Source organism: Suricata suricatta, chromosome 17 (genome assembly GCF_006229205.1).
Source record: "Suricata suricatta isolate VVHF042 chromosome 17, meerkat_22Aug2017_6uvM2_HiC, whole genome shotgun sequence".
Classification (NCBI taxonomy): Eukaryota; Metazoa; Chordata; class Mammalia; order Carnivora; family Herpestidae; genus Suricata; species Suricata suricatta.
The window spans coordinates 29,355,137-29,380,043 of NC_043716.1; the positions used below are offsets into that span (position 1 = coordinate 29,355,137).

General features: G+C 42.6%; 1 protein-coding gene across 2 annotated transcripts; it reads left to right on the forward strand.

Annotated features, from left to right (window-relative positions):
- Positions 1-1,611: 1,611 nt before the first annotated feature.
- MMD (monocyte to macrophage differentiation associated) lies at positions 1,612-23,212 on the forward strand. Of its 2 annotated transcripts, none has more exons than XM_029927738.1 (7): positions 1,612-2,107; positions 4,629-4,710; positions 8,493-8,653; positions 11,368-11,442; positions 13,447-13,548; positions 15,362-15,431; positions 21,319-23,212. In XM_029927738.1, the coding sequence occupies exons 2-7, from the start codon at positions 4,633-4,635 to the stop codon at positions 21,517-21,519; spliced, it is 687 nt and encodes a 228-aa protein (XP_029783598.1). In that variant the 5' UTR covers positions 1,612-2,107; positions 4,629-4,632; the 3' UTR covers positions 21,520-23,212. The 2 variants fall into 2 exon arrangements, with proteins under 2 accessions (XP_029783598.1, XP_029783597.1); XM_029927737.1 differs by lacking the exon at positions 1,612-2,107 and adding an exon at positions 2,172-3,693.
- The last annotated feature ends 1,695 nt before the right edge of the window (positions 23,213-24,907 follow it).

The window sequence follows — 24,907 nt, forward strand, 5'->3', positions numbered from 1 at the left end:
TCATCTCTGACCCTGGAAGATAAATTTTACACCCATTTAATGGAAGAGCAAATCGAGCTAGAGAGTAAAAGGGAACTTGCCATAATCACATGGCTGCGAAAGGGCAGACCCATTTCAAGTCAGTGTCCTGTCCATCTCCACCAGCCACTCTGCCAGCTGCCTCTTCCTGTCTCCCTGCCCGCACCACAACATCCATGCGTACACGGCTGAGGCCGAGGGCCCACAGAGCTTCGACGATGCTGTGTTGGTGCATACCCCCTTCTCCAGCCTTGTACTGAAAATCCAGCTCCAGCCTTGTGATCTGATAATGCACCTTATTCACGAGCATTAGGAGGTCTTCCAGGCCAGCGGGTTGCCCTTTTTTTTTTTTTCTTTTAAATATGTTCTCAGAGCATTGAATTACAAGCATGGGGTAGTCTTCTTATATATATGCCTCTCTCTTATTTAATAATTAAATTAAATGCCTTCCACCACAATTATCACCTCTGGCAGTGGACACTGTTCCTGAACACCATGCTCGCTCATAAACTGGCTAATAATACGGTGCTGTGTGTCGGTTTGGCTTCTGTTGCTCCATCAAGGGGTGTTGAAAGAGCCCTTGGAACGTCCATGGTCTTCGCCTTTTCACCAGACTTCAGTTTCTTTTAGCTCTAAGACTGCCTGTTTCTCTTTGTTACATACAGAACCTGTTGAATCCCCAGTGAAACTAATTGATAATGGGATATCTCTCAGTTAAGATAAAATAGTTAAGCGACAGCCAGAATTTCTATTTATTCATTCAACACTTAACTTACTAAGTTCCAATAATAAGCTGGGCACTGTGGTTGGGATTGGAAATGAAACGGTAAACAAGAAGGCCTTCGTGGGATTCACATTACCATGGGGAAAGATGGAAAAAAATATATAAAAGAGAAAAAAACTTTTTACTAATTCTGGTAAGAGCTCTTATGTAATGGGAAGGGCTGACTCTAATCCTGGAAGATAAATTTTATACCCATTTAATGGAAGAGCAAATCAAGCTAGAGAATAAAAGGGAACTTGCCATAATCATATGGTAGGTAGGTAGATAGCTAGGTAGGATGGTCAGGAAAACCTCGGAGGAGGCGACATTTGAGCCGAGCTTGACTGGTGAAGAGAGTTGAACCTTCTGTGGAAGAATGCTGGAGACAGAGATAAAGAGCGAACACAAGTGCCCTGAGCCAGATGAGACCTCGGTGTTTTAAGGAGCAGAGAGGAGGTGGTGTGGCTGGAGGATGGAGAGTGGGAGGAAGGTGGCACCCTGAGGCTGCAGAAGTGAAGGGACCCAGCCTGCAGGCCACCTCGGGAAGCCAACGGGTGGTTTTAAGCCAGAATTGGGGTGTGTGCTGTGATCTGGTTTTCACAGACTGTTGTGGCTGCCACATGAAGGAGACAGTGCATGGGGACAAGCAGGGAGACCGATGAAGAGTTTTGTATTTTTATAGACCAGACACGTCAATGTCCTGATGTAGGGCAGGGTCTGTGGAACTGTCAAGAGATGGGCTGGTCTGGAATATACTTGAAAGTGGTATTGACAACACTTGTATTTGGAGAATGGGGAACACCTAGGAATCAAAGACCGCCTGTGGGATGTGACCTTGAGCCTCAGAGATCTGATGGAGGGTTGCAGATCTAGCTTCTCAGAAGGCCAAGTGCTTTGGGCTATCTGTTCTTTCTCCCCAGAGTTTTGAAATTTTGTCTTAGGGGATTGGGAGCTTAAGAACCCTGGGTAAGGGAGAAGCAAGAGTGAGTGTTGAAAGAGAAAGTGCGGAGATGAGTGAACAAATGTGGTTCCCAAACCCAGGGCTGAATCGCCTTCCCTCAAACCCTGTGAAACACTCTGGATACTCTTTTCTAGGGTTACTCCGCCTTACGTAGAGGGGGCTTCCATAAATAGGTGTTTTCCATAACACTCAGGACCTTTCTCATTCTTTTTGGGGGAAGAGCATAGACTAGGTTCCTCAGGTGGGAGTTAATTTGCATCTTATTTCTGTCTTTCCATTTAGGTCTTAGGAATGATTCTTCCGGAGGCTATGTTGGAGACTTGATTCTACCCTGGCAGATCAGAGACAAACGGAGAAATCGCACTGTACATTTCCCAGCGGAACACGTTCTGCCACGGGTTTCACTGAGCCCCAGACAGCGATAGGTTCCTCGCAGACTTGCTCTTCTCCGGCCTTGGGAGCAAATCTGGCTCCGTCCGTGGGAGACTACCTGAAGTCACTCGGGCAGGCTATTGTTCTCTACAAATTATGAGTTTATTTTTACCCCGAGTGATTCCGGGTGGGCAGGGACTAAGCTGTCATAAACATGGCCACCCAGCTTCTTTGCTTTTAGGAGAAAACATGAAAGTCTATCCCTGTTGCTGTGTAATGGCTTGACTATTTTTAGATTGGGCTGCCAGAGATATAAATTGCTATTTTAGTCCTCAGCCTGATGGTGGGTAGACAAACCCTACTTACTTCACCCTAAACAGAACACTTTCTATCCACCCTCCACCATCTTGCTGTTTACCCTTTAAAATTACTAATAATGGGGCACCTGGGTGGCCCAGTCCACTAAGCATCTTGATTTCAGCTCAGGTCATGATCTCATGGTTCATGGGATTGAGCCCCGTGTCTGTGCTGACAGCATGGAGCCTGTTTGGGATTCTCTCTCCCTCTAGCTCTGTTGTTAAGTCTTGGGGTAATGATGAGGTAGATCCCTGAATGCTTGGGACACTTTGAAAGCATTCTTCCCAAGGGTGCAATTACTTTCTTTTTTACTAATAAGAGCTCTGTAGCAACACTGTTGTCTCTTAGGAAATTAGTAAAATTATTTAAAGTATTATCAGGGGAGAAAAGATTTATTTATGTATGTGCCAGAATGTCTTGGATAAAATCTGAAGCTGTTAACTGCACGTTTCTATTAAACAGTTTTCTGACCATCTGGCGAATTCCATTCAATCCGTACATATTCTGCACACGAGTTAGATAACTAACTCATTGGCGGTGCGAGTGACATATCTTCACTGTCCCAAATTCCTTCCCCAGCGGATTTTCCATCTGAACTCTCTCTATTGGGTTAACAGGAACTGCTGTCTTCTTTTTTATTTATTTGCTCTAAGGATAACAGGCCCTTTTAATTCCGGGAGAAAATGCTAGTCTTTTGTTCCTAAGCCAGGCACTGATTAGGATCCCTTGACCATGTGCTTCAGCCAATTTCTGGCAGCCTGGCTCCGCCGTTTGGTTCAGCCTGGCACCATTTTTCATCATGGCAATTAATAAGGTGCGACTGGTCAGAACTCATTAGTGACAAATAACAAAATCTCCCCCTCCCCCCATCTTAAACTAGCTCGAGCAAAAGGATAATTTATAGTGCAAAGGCTGTTGACATCTTGCAGGCTCCAAGCCCAGGAATGCAGTGGCGCCTCTGAGGCCTGCGTGCTCTTGGGGCTCTTTTACCTTTGTTGGTTTCTCTGCATCTGCTTCTTTCGGGCAGCTGCTTTCTTTAGCTGCCTGAATTTACATCTCCTCTTTTCCAGCAGAACAGGCAGACTAAACCAGCATCCCTCAGAAAACATGGCGTGGCTATGGGTTGGGTTTGGGGAGAGCCTCACCCACACACTCAAGTGGAAGAATGCTTCCTGGTTTTCACTATTTCTACAGTTGGCCCAAAAGGAAGCATGAAATATGGGTATGTGTCTATATTATAAGATTTTGATATTTAGATGCATACACATATTTGTATATATATATGATTTTTTTTAAGTTTATTTATTTTGGGGGGAGGAGGGGTAGAGAGAGGGAGAAAGAGGATCCCAAGCAGGTTCTGCACTGTCAGCAAGAAGCCTGATAAGGGGCTCGAACTACGAACCATGAAATCATGAGCCGAAGTCCAACGCTTAGCTGACTGAGCCACCTGGGTGCCCTGAGTATATATGAATTTTATAGCCAGAGTATCAGATACTAGTCATATATTTGGATTTGGAAGCAAACTATTTTAATTCAGGAAGAATGTGGGTAGAAGCATACCTCTTGTTTAGGCAGCCTAGAGGAAGCCAGGCATCATTTATTTAAGCTCTCTGTGCTGGCACAGGGAATACAATATAGGGAAACCAGTTGGATGGGCCTGATAATCGTGGAGTATAGGGGGTAAAGATCAACATGTATAAAGCTTTCTGCATTTTGAGAGAGAAAATTGAAACCTTGTATAGTGTCCCTTTCTATCGAATGGCAGTTACGGGCATTTAAAGTTAGGAAAATTCCCTTGCTTTCCCCGCTTAAGATTTAAGATTTGGTTGTGCCTTTATTTGTAATTTTTTTTAGCATGTGGGTAGGGTATGAGTTGAAACGGGTGGATAGGATTTCTGTTTGCTTTTGGTTGGTAGAAGGTTTTTCTTTTGACTAAACCGAAAGAATACTTAATCCAGTGAACTAAAGTATTTGCTTTCAGATCATGGTTGTTGGTTCAGTTTACACCTGTTTAGTGGCTTCGGTTTTGTTCCCCTAACGAGGTGTTTCCAGCAGTCCCCTCCGCAATTAGAGTAGACCAAACAATCCCGGCAGCCTTCCCCACTGCTCATCACACGCCTTGAGCTTTTCTCACGTGATGTCTTTTTGTTTGGACAGGTTCATGAACCACCGGGCCCCAGCCAATGGCCGCTACAAACCAACCTGTTACGAACATGCTGCTAACTGTTATACACATGCAGTGAGTATGCATCGCCTGCTGTTTGCATCCTTCCCGCAGCGCCCTGGTGGGAGGACAGGCTGTCATCTTTAGTGCCCTCAGCCCAGTTAGCTTGATGCGCCTAACCAGCGCTGGGTCACGTTACCAGAAACTGCGAACATGTTGAATGCTTTGAGTGCTCTGATCTAGGCAGCTTTGTCCATCCTAAACTGACTTTCTCTGACAAGATCTTTACGAGAACGATAGTAGTAAGTACCCTGGTCATGGGGAAACCAAAGAAAACTAATTTATGAGGACTGTCACCTCTGAAATCAAGTGAATCACCTTTCCAAGACAATCAGCTGTGTTCATGTGGCAGGAGAGCTGACGGTTTTGTTGAAAAAGATGCTTTTTCTTACTAAGTAATCCCTTGAAGCATGTAGCCACACCATCCTGACCTCTGCAGCACCCACATTGTTCCACAGCTTGAGGAAAAAGCTGATTTGGTCCCTAACTTCTTAGTGAACTCATAAAAGCAAAACATGCTCATTATAAAAAACTTAACAAAATACTGAAGAATATATAAGAAAAGCCAAACTGCCCAGAAATAAATTAACATTTTGGTATGTTTCTTCAACTTGCATGTTGTCTTCATGAACATGTATGTTCATGGTTTTCCTGTTAATGTCATATTATTGAGATTTTCTTGTGTCATTATGAATTTCCCTTTATCTGTGGTTTCATTATTCCCTTTGAAAGTTGCACTTAGTGAGACTTTTGAAGGAAAGATTGTAGCTGCTATGTATTCTGAAGAAAAGAAAGAGGCCAATTTAATCCTTTCATGGGGAGTGTTTAGAGCAGGCTAATGTAATCATTTTAGACAACATTAGTACAATACATACGTTACATACATATGTCATTAGAATTAAATTTGCCAGAATTCCAGTTGTGCCTTTTCATGTCTTTAATCTTCCCCAAAGAATAGTCATAGTGTTTTCTGTAACAAAACAATGATGCCAAATAAATCCCAAATGAACTTTATAGTTTCCAGTGGACTCCTTTATCATCTAATAGAACAACCCCATTTGGTCTCTCCTTAGCATAAATCAAACTTTATAAAGCATCTGTTTTAGGTACTCTAACGGTGGAATTCACATATTACTTATTAATACGAAACATCATCCTAATTTATCACTGAATGTCCTTGTGCCTTAGGTGCTAAAAACACTTTTATTTAAATAATTCATATGCTGGAATCTTGCGAAGGAGAAAAATTACTAGCTGACATGACTGCCCTGGATTCTGTAAAAGAGCTTCAATAATGAAATTTGGAGTAACCTCTCTAGTGGACGGTCTCCCTAGACCCATGGCTTCGATTCTGGGGACAGGAAAGATTCAGCAGAATTCTCTAGACTTGGCGTGACCCCTGTCTTTGCGTTAGTGACGCACTTATGTAAAATGAGCTTTGACCAGAGCGTCAAATTGTTTAGAGTACCAACTTGGACTAAAGAATGCACAGCCTAATTTGATTGTCTCCCAAACCTGTCAGGATATCCAGCTTTTATTCCTGACCAAATGTTTGATGAATTTAACAGCTAAAAGTAAATTGTTACTTCTGAAGATAATTGTCCATAGACCCATAAGAAAAAGTTGTGTGTTTATACATATGTATTTTAAGTCTAGGGGAGGATTAGGATGTAAGGGATATAAAAGTCTGAATAATAATTTATATGGCCTGTACCTTCACTCATTGCTCCAACATGTATCCATTATTTGTTTCTATTTACTGATGAAAGTTAGAGGTATAGCGCCTTGATACTTTCCATACCACCGATCAATAAAAGTAATCAGTGAAGTGTTTTTTACTTAGCATTATATCGAGCACTTAAACTATTTAAATATCATAGTTTGGCTGCAGAGACGCACAGTTCACCCTCTAGGAATACTGTTTGCGGGAGATGGACCTGAATGGTCCCTTGTGTCTTCTGGGTATATCATAAATTAAGGAATTCTTGTATAAAACAAAGTTAAGGAAAAACCGACAAAACCTCCCATGTTAATTTTTTAGAACAGAAAATGTCACCCTATTAAACTTTACTAGACCGTATTCCTAGTTTTTGAATTTCAGGGAATGGTAACATGTCTCTCATCATCATCATTTCATTTAAAGAGAGGATATTTTAACATGAAAAAGTAGAAAGGACATAATCTCAGAATAAATGAAGTTCTGTCTTACGAAGAACTTAGCTTCATTGTCTTTAATTTTTCTCACACTGGCTGGGCCAGTGAGAACGTCGGCATTTGGAAATCCAGTGCTGATCTTATCTACGGGGTAGGCTGTTGTTGCAAGAGGGCAAAAGTAGGTGTTGCGGGGGAAGACAAGATTGCTAAAGTTTGCATTCTTTGCCAGGTGTGCTTTTAATATCGAATAAAGTAGTTATTTTTCCTGAGGATGTCTGTTATTATATAATGATTACTCCTCTTCAATTTTAATGAGAACCTACAACATCTCTAAAAAGGTGGAGTCCCTAAAAGAAAGAAAGTTCCTAGTCATACTCATACTCCTGTGACAGACACTGAAATTGGTGTCCAGGTGGAGTGTAAACTCTGGTACAGAAAATAAAATTCCCTGTAAGGTTCTGGTTTCTTGAAATTACTTGAGTAGATGAGATGAGAGTGGTTCCCCTTGCTTACTTGAAAGATGCTATTAAAAATGAAGGAATCCAAAAATGCTTTCCCTCTGCAGTGGTTCCCAAACTACATGTGGCATGTACAGAGCCAGACTAAAAGTTAGGACATATGACTTGCACAATTCATTTGTGTGTGTGTGGTGTGTGTGTGTGTGTGCGTTATGATACGTATTTGACTCGATTCATTTGCTTAACCCTTTACTGAAATACTGAGATGTCAGTAGTTCATGGGGGAAATGGGAAAGAACATTTAAAAGCAAGACCTCCCTGGGAAATCTGGGTATATGGTTGGCATTTGAATATTTGAAGTACCTACTCGAAATCACATTAGAGAATAGGATGAAATTCAACCACTTATAGCCATCTAGGTTTCTTCCCTAGTAAACAAGAATGAGAAACTTCACTTTGAATGTCAAGAACATGTGTTAATTAATATATATTATATATATTTCATATACCATCTGCCTTCTGGCAAGTTTATCCTAATTTGCTATTTATTTAATTGTACTAATTTACACGCCACACCGTAGATTAGCTTTTTCTTCATTTTTGTAAACGTTGTGAACCGTGGTAGCTTCCTATTTGCAATTTTTGATGATTAATTACTGGACTTTTTTTCATGCTATGGTCATTTGCATTCTTTTTTTCATAAATGCCTGGTAATTTTCTATTTGCCCCAATTTCTACTGAAAAAGTCTTTACATAAGAAAGTTCAGTTTTTAACTAAATGTTGTAGAATTTCCCCTAGTTGCTGTTTGCTTTTCAATATTATCAGGTTTTATCCAATAAAAGATTTTCATTGCGTTGTGGTCACACACACACACACAAAAAGAGAGAATAGGATGAAATATGTTCTTCTGTGATGAAATTAGGATGAAGAACATCTGCTTTGCAACAAGGGTAATGTCACATCCTTTACCGCTGACTTCGGTACCCTCCCATTGGTGGGCACAGTTCCTGGGCCCTGAACAGCCACAGCTGACAACTCCACGTGGCTCTCGTTAGGATTATCCAGGAGCGGCAAATGTTTAAAATTATCTTTCTAAAATTGTCCTTGCTAAACCTGTGTATTTTTAACAAAGGTCTCAATTTAGCAAAACCCAGGATATTTACTTATCTTTGCCTTTCCCTCAGTTCCTCATTGTTCCGGCCATTGTGGGCAGTGCCCTCCTCCATCGGCTGTCTGACGACTGCTGGGAAAAGATAACCGCCTGGATTTATGGAATGGGCCTCTGTGCCCTCTTCATTGTTTCCACAGTATTTCACATCGTCTCGTGGAAGAAGAGCCACTTAAGGTACCGTGGATAGCATGCTATTTCAACAAATCAGAATAGTTGACTCAGTCAGCCTCCCATACCGGCATGTTTCAGTCTGGTTGAAGCTAGGGGTAGATAGACATTTTCTGCCTCGTATTCAGGGAGTTTCCTGTGAGTCTGACAGACGTCGAAGGCCCTGTATGTACCTAAGAAAGCTGGCCTTTCTCAGAAGCCGCCAGCAAAACCGCGTTGCTTCCCCAGGACTTACATCATAGAATCTTGAGTCCTGTCTTTTAATGTTGCCAAGTGCACCAGGGACACCGTAAGAGCGCAGCGGCTGTGGGGTGGTGACCGAGTACAGTGAGCTTAGAGTCAGCCCAGCACTGCCACTTAGCTTGTGGAAGTCACCTGACCCCACGGAGCCTCAGTGTCTTCATCCCTAAGATGAGACCAGCAGTGCCCAGCTCACAGGGGTCTGTGACAAGTGCGTGAGACCAATGCATGCCCAAGGCCTCCGAAAATTATAAATGACCAGGGCTTTGTAATGTAAGGAGATTTGCTACAGTTTGGGTTGATTGTCTTGCCAAGTTCAGCTTCCAGAATTAGGTCCTGTGTATCTATTCAAAGTTCACGTATTTTGCTACAATTAGCTGCCAGGGACTTTCCAAACCTATACCAAGCCCGTTTAGCCTCCCGGTAAGGACATAAACACATTCCTCCTCTGGGCGAAGGATTAATTTGGGGGAATACAAAAGAAGCAGCACAACCATTTAGTTGCTTATGGAATAGATTCTTTAAAACCCCAAAGCACAAAACTTCTCAGAAAAGGAGTATTCCGAGCAGACTTAGCGTGGTTTAAAATAATAGAATATAGCTTTTGGTTCACAGAAGTCCAGAGAAAAAAGTCTCAAACATTCGAACAATCCAGTATTTAAGAACAGGGTTTGAGGTTTGTGAGATGATTACCGGTTAGGTGTGGAACCCTAGTTTCATAGCAGGAAGGACCCTTAGGGGTCATTAATCCAGACCCCTTAATTTTCACCAAGGGAAGCTGAGGCTTAGAAGTGGTCTGCCTTGCCCAGGCCAGTGACCCCAGCAGCATCTGGTCATCACAGGACCTCTGACTCCCAGTCCTGAGGAGGTTTTCACCACGCCCTTCTCAGTATTGCTTCTAGTTCCCAGCTGGCCGGCCACCTTTGCTTAGAAGGGCAGAAGTTCCATGGGCCCAAAATGAAACCACAGCATTGGAGCCTAAGGGCTTGCTGGGGCGTACTCACCAGAGGGCCTCAAGAGCACCTGTCTCCGCGCACGCATGGTCACGGAGATCGGAGGCCGGAGCCCTTCGTTGTCTTCCTGGCACAGTGCAGTGCCCGCGGTCATCTCTGCGGACTTGGCTTTGATGTCTAGATTTCTGAATCAATAAAGAGTTGTAGATGCGTACTTCAGTATTCAGGGCCTCCCTCCCAGGGGCCGGAGAAGAAGGTGTAATAGAAACCAGGCTCTCTCAGACCTGGAAATAGCGCTGCTAGAATCATAAGCCACATGTGGGTTTCTGCCCTGTGTTAATTTTTTTATACATCCAAATATAGCCTTAATCTATAGAGGCAAGGGAATGAGCTGACTTCACCTGCTGTGACAAGTGCCTAACAGTCTAGAGAGCAGAACCAGAAAGGCCCCAGACCTGGCTGGGAATCACAATCATCCGATGAGTTTTAAAAAAATCATAAAAAGATCCTTCTCGTCCCTCCATTCCCTACCCCATGTTCTAGCCCTTTTATAAATGATGCTCTCCTGGACTGGAGTCTGTGACTATTTTATGAGTTCCCCAGGTGATTCTGATACGCAGTCAAGTTTGAGAGGCATTACCGTAGTGTATGCCTCTTGAGACCTGTGACCTAAATGATTTTTCCTTCACTCACCTGACTAACACTGGCCATGACCAAAACATCCCCGCCGTGCTTTGGTTGACCTGGTGTGTGTGGCGAGGCACAGTGTCACACCTGGCGCTCTCCGCGCGAGGGCTCTGGCGGTGCGCTCAGGACGGCGCAGTGTATTCACACTTTTAAATCACTTCAGTAAAGGGCAGATTCCGTCTGATCCATTTGGTGACTGGACCTCAGTGAGCCGGATCTTTGTACACTTCCTGAATTTTCAGTTTGGGGACGAGGAACTCGCTTAGGAATAAAGGTGCCTACCCGCTGGCAGCAAACGTGCCTCTTTTTTGGTTTGTTTGTCTTTGTTATCGTTGCTGCTGTTCCTAAGTTAGTTTCTGAATTTCCTTTGTTACAACTTGTTATCTACACTAACACTACTATTTGAAGTGAAAGATTCTTTGAAGATACTCTAAAACGGCATGAAGATCCACTTCACACCCTGCACTGTGATAGGGGTTACATGGGGGCCTGGGGGTGGTCTGCCCTCGAGGAATTTCATTTGTCGGTTACATAGGATCTAAAAGAGATGGGAAACCTCAGAAAAGACAGGTTTTGTTTGTTTGTTTAACCGCTTCAGAGTTCTTGATTACTGTGTCTCATACCTGGTGAGTATCACATGCGCAGGCTTCAAAGTGATGTCAAGCTGTTACTTGTGGCTTCCTATTATTAAAAATACCTGTGTGACTTTGAGAGCCAAGTTATAACTGCCGCCAAGACGCTAGAACAGGAATGGAAGTTACAACACGGTGGAGTGATAACCCACATGCAGCCAGTCTGACAATGTTGTGAAAACTCTGTCTAACGTGTTTTTCCCACTAGGACAGTGGAGCATTGTTTTCACATGTGCGATAGAATGGTTATTTATTTCTTCATTGCTGCTTCTTACGCTCCGTGGTAAGATATCTTCTTTCTGTTTTTGAAGGTAGTGTTTTGGGGATACAATTTCTGTCCCCCTTCCCTCCCTCCTCCGGTCCCTGCCTCAGCCCCCATGCATATGTCCCACTCCCCGCCCCCCAAGCACACATGTATACATGCTTTTTAAAATATTTTATTTACTTGGGTCAGATTGCAGATTTTAAGGGGAGAATGTCACTGCTGTTCAGAGTATATACCTAGCATTGGGTTATTTAAGAGGAAGTGCTTAGAACTCGTTTGTAGGTAGCATTCTGTCTTTTGAAATATGTCGCTTTTGCTTTCCACACTCTTTCTCTGCTTCTGCTGCTGTTCAGAATCCTTAGACATCATCTATGGGGCGCCTGGGTGGCGCAATCAGTTAAGGATCCGACTTGGGCTCAGGTCGTGATCTCACTCTTCATGAGTATGAGCCCTGCATCGGGCTCTGTGCTGACAGCTCAGAGCCTGGAGCCTGCTTCAGATTCTGTCTCTGTCTGTCTGTCTGTCTGTCTGTCTCTCTCTCTCTCTCTCTCTGCCCCTCCCCTGCTCATGCTCTGTCTCTCTCTCTCTCTCAAAAATAAATAAACATTAAAAAATAAAAAACAAACAGAATCCTTGGATGTCTAATTGTTTAAGTGGAAATGCTGTAAATACTTATGAGAAAAACAAGCTCATTTTGAAATTTACCCTGTTTTCAATTCACTTCATAGCACAGTAGCTAATATATATGGAGTACAGTTTTCTCTTCTTTAGTTTTATGAGTAGTTATATTTAAAATATCTAGTATTCTGGCTCAGTGGGTAGAGCATGTGACTCTTGATCTCAGGGTTGTGAGTTTGAGATTGGGCATTGAGATTATTTTTTTAAAAACGAAATACTAAAAAATAAAAATATATTTAGTATTCTGTTCAATTTTTTTGATCTTTCTGCCCTTTTGGTACAGATCAGATAGAATCTGTTTTTTCCTTGAAACCTAAATTAAAGGAACATTCGATTCCCTCTACTAAGACATGATCCAGTTTTAAACACTCAGAATTCATTTTGTGCCATCAGCTGCTAGAGTCACCAGAAACAACAGGCCTCTCCATTCTGACTTAATGCAGCATCCGTCATTAAAAAGAAACCCAGTTGTCTGTTCGAGTAAAAAGTGTTTCCTCTCTAATTCTTGTCCCTAAATATATAAGTCTGTATCATATTGGAGTGAGAACACTTAGAGGCTTTGGGGAAGTGCTCCCCAACGTAAAATAAGTAAATAAGAATGTTAAAAGTTGGCTGAGGAATCAAATATTACAGCAAGAGAACTTGTTTACATGTAGTTCACTATAGGCAGGTGGTGCCTTTTCCATGTGGAAATAATCATTTTGTAGTACTAGCCAAGCAGAATAACACTTGGTTTTCTTCTCACATCGATTTGTAACATGAAATGAGTGCAAGTGAATTTGCAGCATCTTAAAACCAAAGCTTTACAAGAGTCCACAGTTAAATTCTGACAAAATATCTTTCATAACGTATGCGCTAATTCTCCTCATGTTCTTTCTTGGCGGAGAGATTGGTAACAGAGATGCTCAGTCTGTGTATTCGGTCTCTGCTGTGGGGATGTGATCCTGGCTGAGGATTTTGTTCAGGGTTCTCATTAAGCTTTGTAAGCAATCTGCTCCCAAATACATGATCAGAATTAAGCTGATTTGACAGCAGTCTGCCTCGTAAGGAAAGTCAGGCATCATAGGTGTGAGGGGACTCACTTCTCCATGCCTTCTTTTAGCTGGTTCTATTTTTAAACCACGTTGAAACTAATTCTAAGCCTTAAAGGTCAACTGACAATTTTATCTTTATTAATTTTGCTCACATTGCCTAAGTGCCTCCATGGCATGTTGAATGCCTTTTCTTCCTGGTTTTATGCTAGCACTTGGTCTCCCAGTTTTCAAGCCTAGAGGAAAGCACGGACTCTGTAAATTCCCTCCATTTATCACTTCTGTTCTTTGTTGTCATGTTTACATTTTTTAGGTTAAATCTCCGTGAACTTGGACCCCTGGCGTCTCATATGCGTTGGTTCATCTGGCTCATGGCAGCTGGAGGAACCATTTATGTATTTCTCTACCATGAAAAGTAAGAGAAAATAAGTTACATTTGATAGTTTTAAAATTAACTGCCTAAATTTTATCGACATTACAACATAATTTGCTTTATATTTGCACCTCAAAATAGTAGAAATACATAAATAGAATATATATTGCTTTTAACAAATCTTTGAAACCATTCGATATTCGTTATCGATAGATTGCTGTGGGAAGAACTGATTGGCACACGTGTGATAGGATGAATTGAGGGACAAACCTCAGGCGACTGACGGGCCTTATCAGCGAATTTAGCCTCTTCTCTGTGCTCTACACTTAGCACACGAGAAAAGTAACTGCTTCTCCAGCTTTCTGTGGAGATCGAAGATAACAGATAAGAACAACACTTATCTAGACAGGAACCCAGAAGATGATCCAGAGGAGGATTCCCTGAGAAAGGGGATATTTAGAAAGGCATCCTAGCGACAGGGCACATTTGTTAACCCCATTTTTCATTGCCCGTAGTCATAAATGTTAAGCAAGATGAAAAGGAAAGCTTACTGAGATTTAGCATCGTGGCTCTAGAGGAGACCAGCAAAGTCGTCTATTCCAGCTTCATGGTTAAAAAAAAACGAGACCATTTAGAACGCGCCTCAAATTAGCAATTCATGTAGACTCAGGACCCAAGTGTCCTGGTCCTTATTCCATGGCTCTTTTCATTATTATACATGCCTGAATTTGAGAAACTTCTAAGCACGAAATCATTGTCCTTGAACACAGTTTATTAGCTTCCCTGTTGTCATTGGCGGGGTGGCTCTCGGAACTGAACTTGTTGTGTTTATCACAGAGTATTAAATTGTTTTCTCTTTTCAGAAGAAAATGGTGGTTTTCACTAACTTCTGACTTTGAAATTCACTTCAATGCATTTTTTACTGCAATTAGCAATCCTGAGTGGTGGTATGTAGTATAGATAAATCCAAGAGAACAGTTTGCTTCTTGGGCCCGAACCCCTAACTTATATCCTTGGATCAAATAGAAAGTAAAGTAAAGCAACTATCTTTTCTCCTGGTCCAGGCCTCCTAATATAAAGCAAACCCACAAACCCATTCTTCCCCAGGTCCCTGATAAGATTACTTCATGGTGAACTCCTGAGTATAAAACATGGAGGATGAGATGTGAGTCACCCACGGCCATTCAGTTGGGCAGATATTAGGGAGCACCTGACGTGTGCCAGTACTGTGCTAGGCCTTGCACATCCAAACATAAATAAAATCTGGCCCCTGCCTCCAGGGAATTTAAGGCCTCCTTTGATTATTAGGCTGAAATGTAAGCTAAATTTCAGTGGAGCATATTTCTTGGTGTTTGCATTCTGTGGCCTTGTGGGATGAGCCTTACGAGTTGGGAGTTTATGCAGATGCAAAATAAAGAGACAGAAAAACTACGTATTCTTCACTCCTTAGGGCTCCTACCCCTCCGCCACTGATAAACCTGGCATCCCTGCCCATCATGATAATTTCAGCTTCTTATAGCTATGGTTTGGGGCAGTAATGCGGGCAAGCACTTGTAGATTGGAAGGGGAAATGCGTGGTGGATTGGATGCAGCAGTAACTCCTTTTGGCAGAAAACATTTTCCAAGTCGCGTGTGGAGATTGATGCCATTTCAGTCCTGAGAGATGCTGGTTCATTGTCACTGAGTCATAGTATTTTAATTAGAGCCCTAGTGGTCTCCTACTGGGAAAATTTAGCTCATTGGGATAGGTTAAGAGTTTGCATTTATTTTTCAAAAGAAAAAAGGGGAAGCTGGTCTGGAAATGGACTAGGTTAGTATAGGAGTACATAAAATTAACCGCCTTTCTATCCTGCAGGTATAAGGTGGTTGAACTCTTTTTCTATCTCACAATGGGGTTTTCTCCAGCGTTGGTGGTGACATCAATGGTAAGAAACAGCTGTATAATTTTAGTTATTTCACCTTATTTCCTTTTTAACTGCTGAGATTCCTCATGTATGTATAGATACGATATGAGTTTTTCTAGAAATTATGACCTGTCCATTAACTAGAGACTACAAAGAAAAAGTATGTGAATAGCACAATGCCAGCAATCTATGCTAGCTGCTGTTTGTAGTTTGGAGAAGTTCTACACTGAAGTGTGTTTCTCTCCATATGATAATCTTCTGTATGTGTTTCTTCTGGATTACCAGTCTATTCTGTTCACCCTACCCTCTCCCAACGAGGCATGAGGTTCTGAGCAGAGGGCTGTTTCTGCCGGGATTGGTTAGTGTCTTAACCCTACATCCACAGAAGTGGAGAAATTTTTTGATGTCTTAAAATGAAAAAACTACAAATTACTGACTTCTTAAATCCCAAGAATTAGAAGGACCACAGTTGTGTGAACATTTTATTTAGTATTTCCCAAAAGCCTTCACTCTTATTTCACTTGCTTTTAAGTCATATTATTTCTCCTTCTTAGGAAAAGTGCTTTTTTTTTTTTTAACTTTGCTTGAAAATTTCTTTTTTTAAAAAATATTTGTTTATTTTTGAGAGACAGAGACAGAGTGCAAGTGGGGGAAGCCGGAGAAAGAGAGGGAGACACAGAATCCGAAGCAGGCTTCAGGCTCCGAGCTGTCAGCACAGAGACTGACACAGAGCTTGAACCCACAAATCGTGAGATCATGACCTGAGCCAAAGTCAGATGCTTAACTGACTGAGCCACCCAGGCACCCCTATCTGCTATTTATTTTTTAAGTTTGTTTATTTATTTTGAGAGAGAGAGAGAGAGAGAGAGAGGGAGCGAGCAAGCCAGCTTGAGTTGGGGAGGGGAAGCAAGAGAGAATTCCAAGCAGGCTCAAAATCATGAACTGTGAGGTCATGACCCAAGCTGAAATTAAGAGCAGATGCTTAAACTGACTGAACCACTTGGGCGCCCCTCTGTCAATATGAAAGAAAAATGTATCATTATAGCCTTCTGATCCCATCTAACTGGTTACTTTGTGACATGAGCTTAGTACATCAGCTCCAGTGTCATGTACTCTACATTGTTTGGCATTAGCCACTAGGTTGTTAAGTAAGGGACTCACATTGTGTCCAGTTTGAATTCTTTTCTCAGTCTACAGAGGTCAGGAGAATTGTATCTACCATTTTACTCCTGAGCTCATGGACACATTATAAGAATGTACAGAGTCCCTGGCCTGGTCACCAAAACATAAGGTTTGGGAGGTTAGCTTCTTTGGGTAATTGTCTTATGAGAATGTCACAAGATGTATTTCTTTAAGATAAGAGCTTTGTGAAAGCTTTAATACTTCCCTAGCACTAAAAATACATCTAGTTTAGTTGGTAAAGGCAATAGGGAGTGGTGAGGGGAAGGAGATGCATAATAGAAATGAGAAAATCTGCCTTGCAGGCCATGTAGGTAGAGGGCAAATCAGGACGCCCAAAGTAGTATAAGCCAGGTCTGTATGTGTAGGTTACTACTTATTAGAGTAGAACATCAAATAAATTCACTCTGGGTATCAGAAGAGCAGGTTTATCCAGTATATTTACTAGCCTAAATCTTGGCGTTTTTCACAAGTTGTACAGTAGTCAGTGACTAACGTTTATGATAGTCAAACAGGATAATCCTCACGCTTCCCCCCATCGACCTTAGCACCAAGCAGGAAACTACAATTCGTGTTAAATAAGAAACTATTATAAAGCTGTTATAATGTCTTTTGGGAAAGTCTAAGGTGCTGTGGGAGCACATGAGTCAAGTGCCAGAGGAAATGGTGTTCTAGCTGATTCATAAAGACAGAAAAGGGCCTAGAGGTAGTAAGGATGATGCACGGGACGTAGGAGGGAGCCCTGAGAGGGGGAAGCACCAGCACTTTTGAAGAATTGAAAATAGTTCATTTTTTGGAACAGGAGTTGCGTGTACCTGTTTGTGCCTCTGTGCATGAGGTCGGTAAGTATCCAGGTAACACAAGTCTTGTGATAAAGCTGGAGAGCTAGACAGAGACCAGATCAAAAAGATATTTATAAGCCATAAGAACTAACAAACCGTAAGACAGGACTCTCAGCTTTGGTTCGGTCAGAACCAAATAACTTATTCTTATGCCATAAAGAATGATATAAAACTGGAGAACGTAGATGAAACAACTGTTTCTTGGTATTGGACTGCAGACACAGGACTGTATTCCTTGAGGGAATAGAAACAAAAAGATAAGCTTCAAATTCGCCCCAGTTTTCTCCCTGGGGACACTTTCCAAACTGCGACAAAAGAAAGTGGAGCCAGAAAGCAGAAGTCATGGTGGAGGAAAGAGAAATCAGCATTTCAGCTCCTGAGCCTGCTGCCGTCTTAGGGTAGGATCCTGGAGAGGAGGTAGCTTACAGAGAATCAGCTCCAGAAACCCACAAAGGGCTTTCCCTGAGTCCTTGCCCAGACACTAAGCTAGATCCGTGTAGGGCAAGACCCTGCATGCGCTGGCCAAGAGGAGCTGTTGGAAAGCCATGAGATAAGCAGAGATTCCAGAGGTGCCTGGTGCTGGCAGGTGTCCGAGTCCAGCCAGCCAGCGTGGCCATGCTGAATAACGCAGGTGTTCCGCTGAACCTAGCAGGCTGACCTTCACGTCTTAGAAGAACTGCTCCAGGGCTAGAGTCAGGACTGCCCTGGAATTGTCACAACAGATATACCTGATACATATATATATCCACAACAAATATACAAACAGACATAAACTGCCTGCCAGAACAAAACTCAGCATTCCTGAAAGGAAGACCACACAATCCGTACCCTAACAGCTTGCATTCATTTATCCGAACAAACGTTACTAGATTAACAAGAAGCAAGAAAAGGTGACATCACACACCTAAGGAAAAACAAGTCAATAGCAACAGATCCAAAGAGGACAGAGATGTTGAAATTTACATACAAGGACTTTAAAACATAATGAGTAAACAAATGAAGAATCTCAGAAAAGAAATGGAACTATAAGGAACCAAGTGAACATTTTAGCTTTGAAAATGATATGTTTAAAAAAATTATTGGAGAGTTTAACAACAGATTAGATACTGCAAAAGAAGAGATCTATGAACTTGAAAATGCATAGACATGCTACAGACTGGGGGAAAATATAGTAGTAGCTTTCTCTATACTTATCTGGTAAAAGACATGTATATGAAATCTATAAAACTCCAAATGAGTAATAGTCAATTCTGTAAAAATGAGTAAAACACTTGAAACGGCACGTCACAAAGAAATGTACTCAAGTATCCAATAGGCCCTTGAAAAAAGTGCTCAACACCATTAGTCATCTTGGAAATGAAAATTAAATCCTCAATATACTACCACACTACAGCCTGTAGAACTGTTAAAAAGGCTGACAACAAATTCTAGCAGAGATGTGAAATAACTGGAACCCTAATTCATTGTTCGGGGGAGTGTAAAATGGTAGAACTATTTTGGAAAATTGTCTAGTAGTTTATTGTAAAATTAAGCATAAATTTATGACTCAGCAGGGACTACCAATCAGAAATGAATATACAAAAGACCTCCATAAGCCCCAGAGGGGAAGAATTGATAAATTATATTAAATAAATCAAGGGAATGCTAAGTAATAAAAAGGAAAGAATGATTGATATGCATAAGCACATGCAGGAATCTCACAAATACTGTATTAAACAAACAAAAAAAAATACACGTACGTCATAATTCCATCTGTGAAGTTCTAAAACAGATAGACTTAGTCGGCAGTAAGAACAGTAGCTACCGTGGTGGAAGAGATTGTCCAGGATTGGGAGGGGGTGTTGGGGTAGTTCTCTATCTTGATAGGAGTATGGGTTAGATAGGTATATGCATTTATTAAGCCCCGTGGTGTTCATGTTGAATTTATGCATTACACCCTGTAAATTAATCATCAATTTAAAAAATGACTCATGCCTCCCACCTCCCGCCCAAAAAGAAAGAATATAAGTTCAGGAATCAGACCACCTTGGTTCAAACCTCATTCTGACCCTTAAAAACTATGTGGCCTTGAGCAAATTACAAAACCTCTCTGTGTTTTAATTTTCTCATCTGTAAAGTTGGGATAATAGGACCTAATTTAGGGCTGTGAAGGTTATGGAAACGCTTCACACAGTGCCTGGTGTACAGTAGCACAATAATGACATGGATGAAAATGTGTTTTAGGATTAACTATGTTCTGGCTCTTTGGACGTTAATAAGCTACATACATGTGTCTTAGGGAACTATCTATTAATAGAAAGTATGTCAGAACCAACCTGTATGCTTGGCTTGGTCTCTTGCTTATTGTTTTAGCAGAAAAAAAAGACAAGAGGTATCTTTTGGGGAGCGACCAGCTCCATGACCAGACTGCTTCATTCCTGTGGTTTTACGCTCATCATCTCTAAAATGAGGAGGCTGTGTTATGTAGATGAGTGACTTTCACTATTTAGGAATTATATGCTTCCTTAAGAATATGATGAATACTTTCTAGGAAAAAAAAATGCCCCTAATGCATATGCTAGAGGATTTTGTATTAATTAATGGATATTAATTGCTTTGTAACCTTTAGGAAATAATAAATGTGTGGTATTGGAAATTTGGGGGTTTTTTTTTCCTTTTCATTTGTTTTTGCTAAAAGTCAATCTGGCTGACTTTCCATCTTACCAAGGCTAATGAAATATCTGGAACCAGTCAGTTTGGGTTGGCACCTTCCCCATCTTTCGATCCTACAAAAACCATGGGGGCTTCTGTGAACTTTGAACAAAGGACTGATCCTCCCCTGGGGCCCTAGGTCCTCCTGCCTGGTTCTTAGCTCATGGTTGTCCATTGCTGCCACTGTCTAGGCCGCTGGGGCCCCTTCCTGTTGGTGGCTGCCTTAGAGCTTTCCCACCTCCCTGCTGGCCTTAGCTGCAGTCCAAAGCTCCAGGGCTTCCACGTTGTAGGCATCAGTCCCCAGGCCTCTGGGACACCCGCACATCCGTCCCTTCCAGAGCCTCGCCACAACCTGGCTTAGGTTTCCACCACCCTGCAGAATCGGAGGCTTTTCTATTCCTAGTCCTCAGGAATCCAGGGGACTGACTTATTTCATCAGCCCCCCCCATGCCCTGCCTCTCTTTTCTTCCCCTCATTCACACAGACTGGTTTTAATTTTGAAGATGGGCTGAGGTCTTGGAAAACCCAGAGCAACCTAAAAATTCTCTTTTTTGTGTTAAAGTACAAAACTTCCTGCTAAGCTAAGAAACACCCAGGCTCACAGACAAAAAAGGCCTGACAGCATCTAGAAGGTCAGGAAGTGTGTTATCCTTACATGCTCTCTGATCTCTGAGGTCATGTGTAGCTCTGATTTCCCCGTGTCAGCCATAAGGAAGCCGTAAGCTCATACAAGCTGAGGGGGAGGGGGGGAGAGTCTCAGAAAAGTAATCGGTGTGGTCCAGAGATTAAGGAGGATAAGGGAAGTGAAACCCCAGGCTGAGATGTAAATTCCATATGGAGTGGCCGAGCCTTAGTAGGGAAGAAGGCTCTTAAAGGAGAAGATGAAAGCCGAAGTTAGACTTTATTAAAATCAATTCCCATGCCTGGATGTGATTGTAATCTGCTTCAACATGCCGTAGATGAGTAGAGTGTGGGTCCCATAACCCGACTGCTTGCTCCGGTCAAGATCATCTACCCCCAGGGTAAATCCAGGTTGATAGGTGAGAGGCTTTTAAGTTCCTGATTACGGAGCAGGATTCACTCTGGGCAGCTGCTTCATCGTCTAGAAAATCAGCAGGCTCAGAGGGAGTTGCAAGGATCTCTTTAGTTTGTCACATCGAGTAACATCAAAACCTCTTTCTTTCCTCTGTTGACAGAATAACACTGATGGACTTCACGAACTTGCCTGTGGGGGCTTAATTTATTGCCTGGGAGTTGTGTTCTTCAAGAGCGATGGCATCATTCCATTTGCCCATGCCATCTGGCACCTGTTTGTGGCCACGGCAGCTGCAGTACATTACTATGCCATTTGGAAGTACCTTTATCGAAGTCCCACAGACTTCATGCGACATTTATGACCAATCTGTACTAGGTCTCGAAACCAGTATTATTTCAATTATGGCACTTGGGAGTGGGGTAAGAGCTGAAAGAGACAAACAAAAGAAAACCGCACTGACTTTCTTTATATCTTTTGAATATAATTACTGTGAAAGTATGAAAGCTGTGTTCTGGAATTCTCCTCCTCACAGCAGATAAATAAGGTAGTGAATTAATTATTCATTCCATTCCACTATCATGAAGGACTCTGGATAGACTTGGCCAACTGATGTTTACAAAACAGAATTTTGTATTTTAATTTTACAGATTTTACTACATGATTTTTCTAAATTACTAGGTCAGGCTGAGAAGTCAGTGCAATAACAAAGCTTCCTTTTTAAGAAAAATTATTTCTATCACTTTCCCATCAACATTATGAAGAATCATGGACAGAACTTACACTACTTTTACCATGTTTCATCTTGGCATAACATGGCTATTTTTTAAATAGAAAGTTTCGTTTTTTGTAAATTTTTAAAGATACTTCATTGAAGCGCACCTCTGCGGTTCCTCATTCATGTGAATTTTTGCAGCAAGCTGTCAACATTCCACAAATGAACAAACATTATACCTCTTCTGAGAGTTTTATTAAGCATAGAGAAATGGCCAATTTTTAAAAACTGCAGTTTTCCAAACTTTTCTGCCAACCTCTGACTCTAAACTCCATGCTGCTTTGGGCCATATACTTGACCTAGTTTGGTTTACCAGTAATGGAAAAGTATTTTGATATCATTAACTTTTTCAAAAGACTCAACTTTTTCTCTATGCCTTTGCCATGCGTTCTTCAGGGTCCCTTTCCACAGTGGAGGAGTATTCACGTCTGTGTCGTGATGGTAGTATTGGAGTGAGCCTCCACTGACGACTCCTGAAGCGTGTTAGGCATTACCCTGAATAGTGGTATTGCCCGTTTGGTGCCCGTCACTTAAGTCATTGTCACTTAACTTACTAGTATCAGTTTGGTACTCGTCTTCCATTGTGGAACTAGATGCACAAATTCACATTCCTATCTTGCCCCTGCATCTCCTGATTTACTTTTTTTTCTTTTCCATAGAAAAGTATTTAAAGCGTTGTTTGACAGATAGAAACTCATGCGTCTGTAGTCATGAGTTATATCCTAGCTCAGAGGAGTGGTATTTAATATATTATTTTTGGTTTTTGCCCTCAGTGTCTTATATTAAGATTAACTTTAGTTGCTTTGTTTATTAATCTCCTGTTGGTGTTTTAATAAATGAAATAACCTTGCCTTTAGGTGGGTGCTGGCAGTGACTGCTTGCAAGTGTTGGATTTTAATCAGTGGAATAGTTGTTTTGATGAAACATTTAGGCTTACTCACTGAAATTTTGTACTGATGCGGCTTTCAAAAGAGGGCTTATTTTGGGTGTGCGTATTTAGAACGCTCTGATTTGAGTGAATTCCATGGGAATGAAGAACAGAAGAACTGGTATTTGCTGGTGAATTCTCAAACAGGCAAGGAGCCCAGTGATGACACCAACCAAACCACCCCTACCTGCATGATTCTGAACATCCTGATGCCTGTGTTTTGTGTGTATTCTGTTTTTAATATATTAACTTTTGTGAATTTAAAGTCTGCCCAAAAGTAACACTGTCAAAACCACTAAATTGTATGTAAAAAATTGTGCTGTAGACTAGAATAAACTTGTGACTTGGATTTGTTCCGCTGTCTCTGAATTAGATGACTGTGGAGATGAGAATGCATTTTTGAGAGCTTGAGCTCATCTAGCATGGTAATCTGCGTACTCGCCTTTTTTGTTTTTCTTTTGAAAAGTCAAAATGAAAAGAGAAACAAATGTGTCCTGTCCTCTAGAACTTTCTAGTCCACTTTTTAATCATGGAAATGCCACAGTCAGCTCAAACACTAAAATCAGCACGTGTTTTCAGTTCAAAATATGCTGAAGATTGTAACTTCTATAAACGATGTATCTTTACGAAGAGAAGGCTTTTGGTTTAGCTTATGGATACATTGCAGGGCTGAGGTTACACACTTGTATAAGCAACCAGACCTGCGTCGCCTTGCAGACAAGTGTGTGAGTGCCCGAGCTCACTCCCTTTTCCACGGCGCGGAGCCAGAGAGGTTTCGACTCCTCCCTCCAGAGTCAGGGAGCTGGGCCAGGACACAGGTACACAGTAGGCGCCGTTCCAAAACCGCCTTCTCCCCACACACTGCCGCATGTGCAAAGCCAGCAAAAACAAACCCATCAAGAAACTGGGACTGAAGATTCCTCCGCCGTGGCCATGGGAAAGAAAACACTCTTCTTGCAGTTTAGAGCCTCAGTAGACCCTCAAACCTGATTTTGAAAACCAAGTGTCTTGAAGCATTATTCCCTATGATTCTGTCCCCTACTCCCACCAGGGTAACCTCATCTATTTCTAGAGCATTCGCCCACTCCTGTGCTCTCCACTTTGCTGATCAGTGTCTTCAGCCTAAAATTATTTTCTGAAGACCAGACCTGCCCAGCTGCCCTTCCTCACATTTCACTCACATGTCCCAAACTGAGTCCATTATCTTTCCTTATCCACCCACTGCCAAGCCCATTTCTCTGACATTCCCGATCTTAGTTTATGGCATGGCCAGAGCCACCCCTCCGTCCTTGATTCGTGTCACCCTCAGATCCAGCCAGTCAGCCAGAGCTGTCACCTCCGCCTCAGTCACCACTGCCTGACCTGCTTCCTCACCCCCTTCCCACTGCAAGGCGCTATCTAGCGCTAGTGAGCCGCCCTCAGACTGCTGAGACCCCCTCAATGCGTCCCTGCCCCTGCCCACGTCCCCCTGCCTTGGCTCCAGCCCCTGAACAAGCACAGCCTCCACACCGCAAGTGACATTATCTTCCCAAAATAGAATCTAAGCATGGCTCCCCCCTGCTTTAAAACTTCCACTGACCCTTAGTCTGTACGACTTGGGCCCACCCCCTGAGCATGGTGTCTTCACAGGCGGACTCCTGATCCTCCCTCTCAGACTAGCCGCGCCACCGTCCCCCTCAACAGCGCGCCCTTCTGGTGCTTTTGCAACTGCTCTTGTGGCTGCTGTTCCTCTGCCCAGGATGCCTTTATCTCAGCCTTTCTCCTACCCTAGCAAACACTTGCACATTCCCAGCCGCCAACAGATGCCCTCCTCGTTGGCTGCACGGCACTGACCCAGTGGCCTCTGTCGTGCTGCACTGACATGCATTTGCCTGCCTGCTCCTTCTGGCCCTGGGGCTGGGCTCCCTCAAGGCAGGAGCTGAGTCCCCACCTCTGCTCCACAGTGGCCTAGCACTGGGCTTACGGGGGGGGGGGGGGGGGGGGGGGGGGGGGGGGGGGGGGGGGGGGGGGGGGGGGGGGGGGGGGGGGGGGGGGGGGGGGGGGGGGGGG

Excerpts from the sequence above, each read along its gene's own strand:
- MMD (XM_029927737.1), top strand. The coding sequence starts at position 3,590 with ATGGGTTGGGTTTGGGGAGAGCCTCACCCACACACTCAAGTGGAAGAA. Across the intron at positions 13,549-15,361 it reads GTATTTCTCTACCATGAAAA|GTATAAGGTGGTTGAACTCT; the intron begins GTAAGAGAAAAT and ends TCTATCCTGCAG. Across the intron at positions 15,432-21,318 it reads CGTTGGTGGTGACATCAATG|AATAACACTGATGGACTTCA; the intron begins GTAAGAAACAGC and ends CTCTGTTGACAG.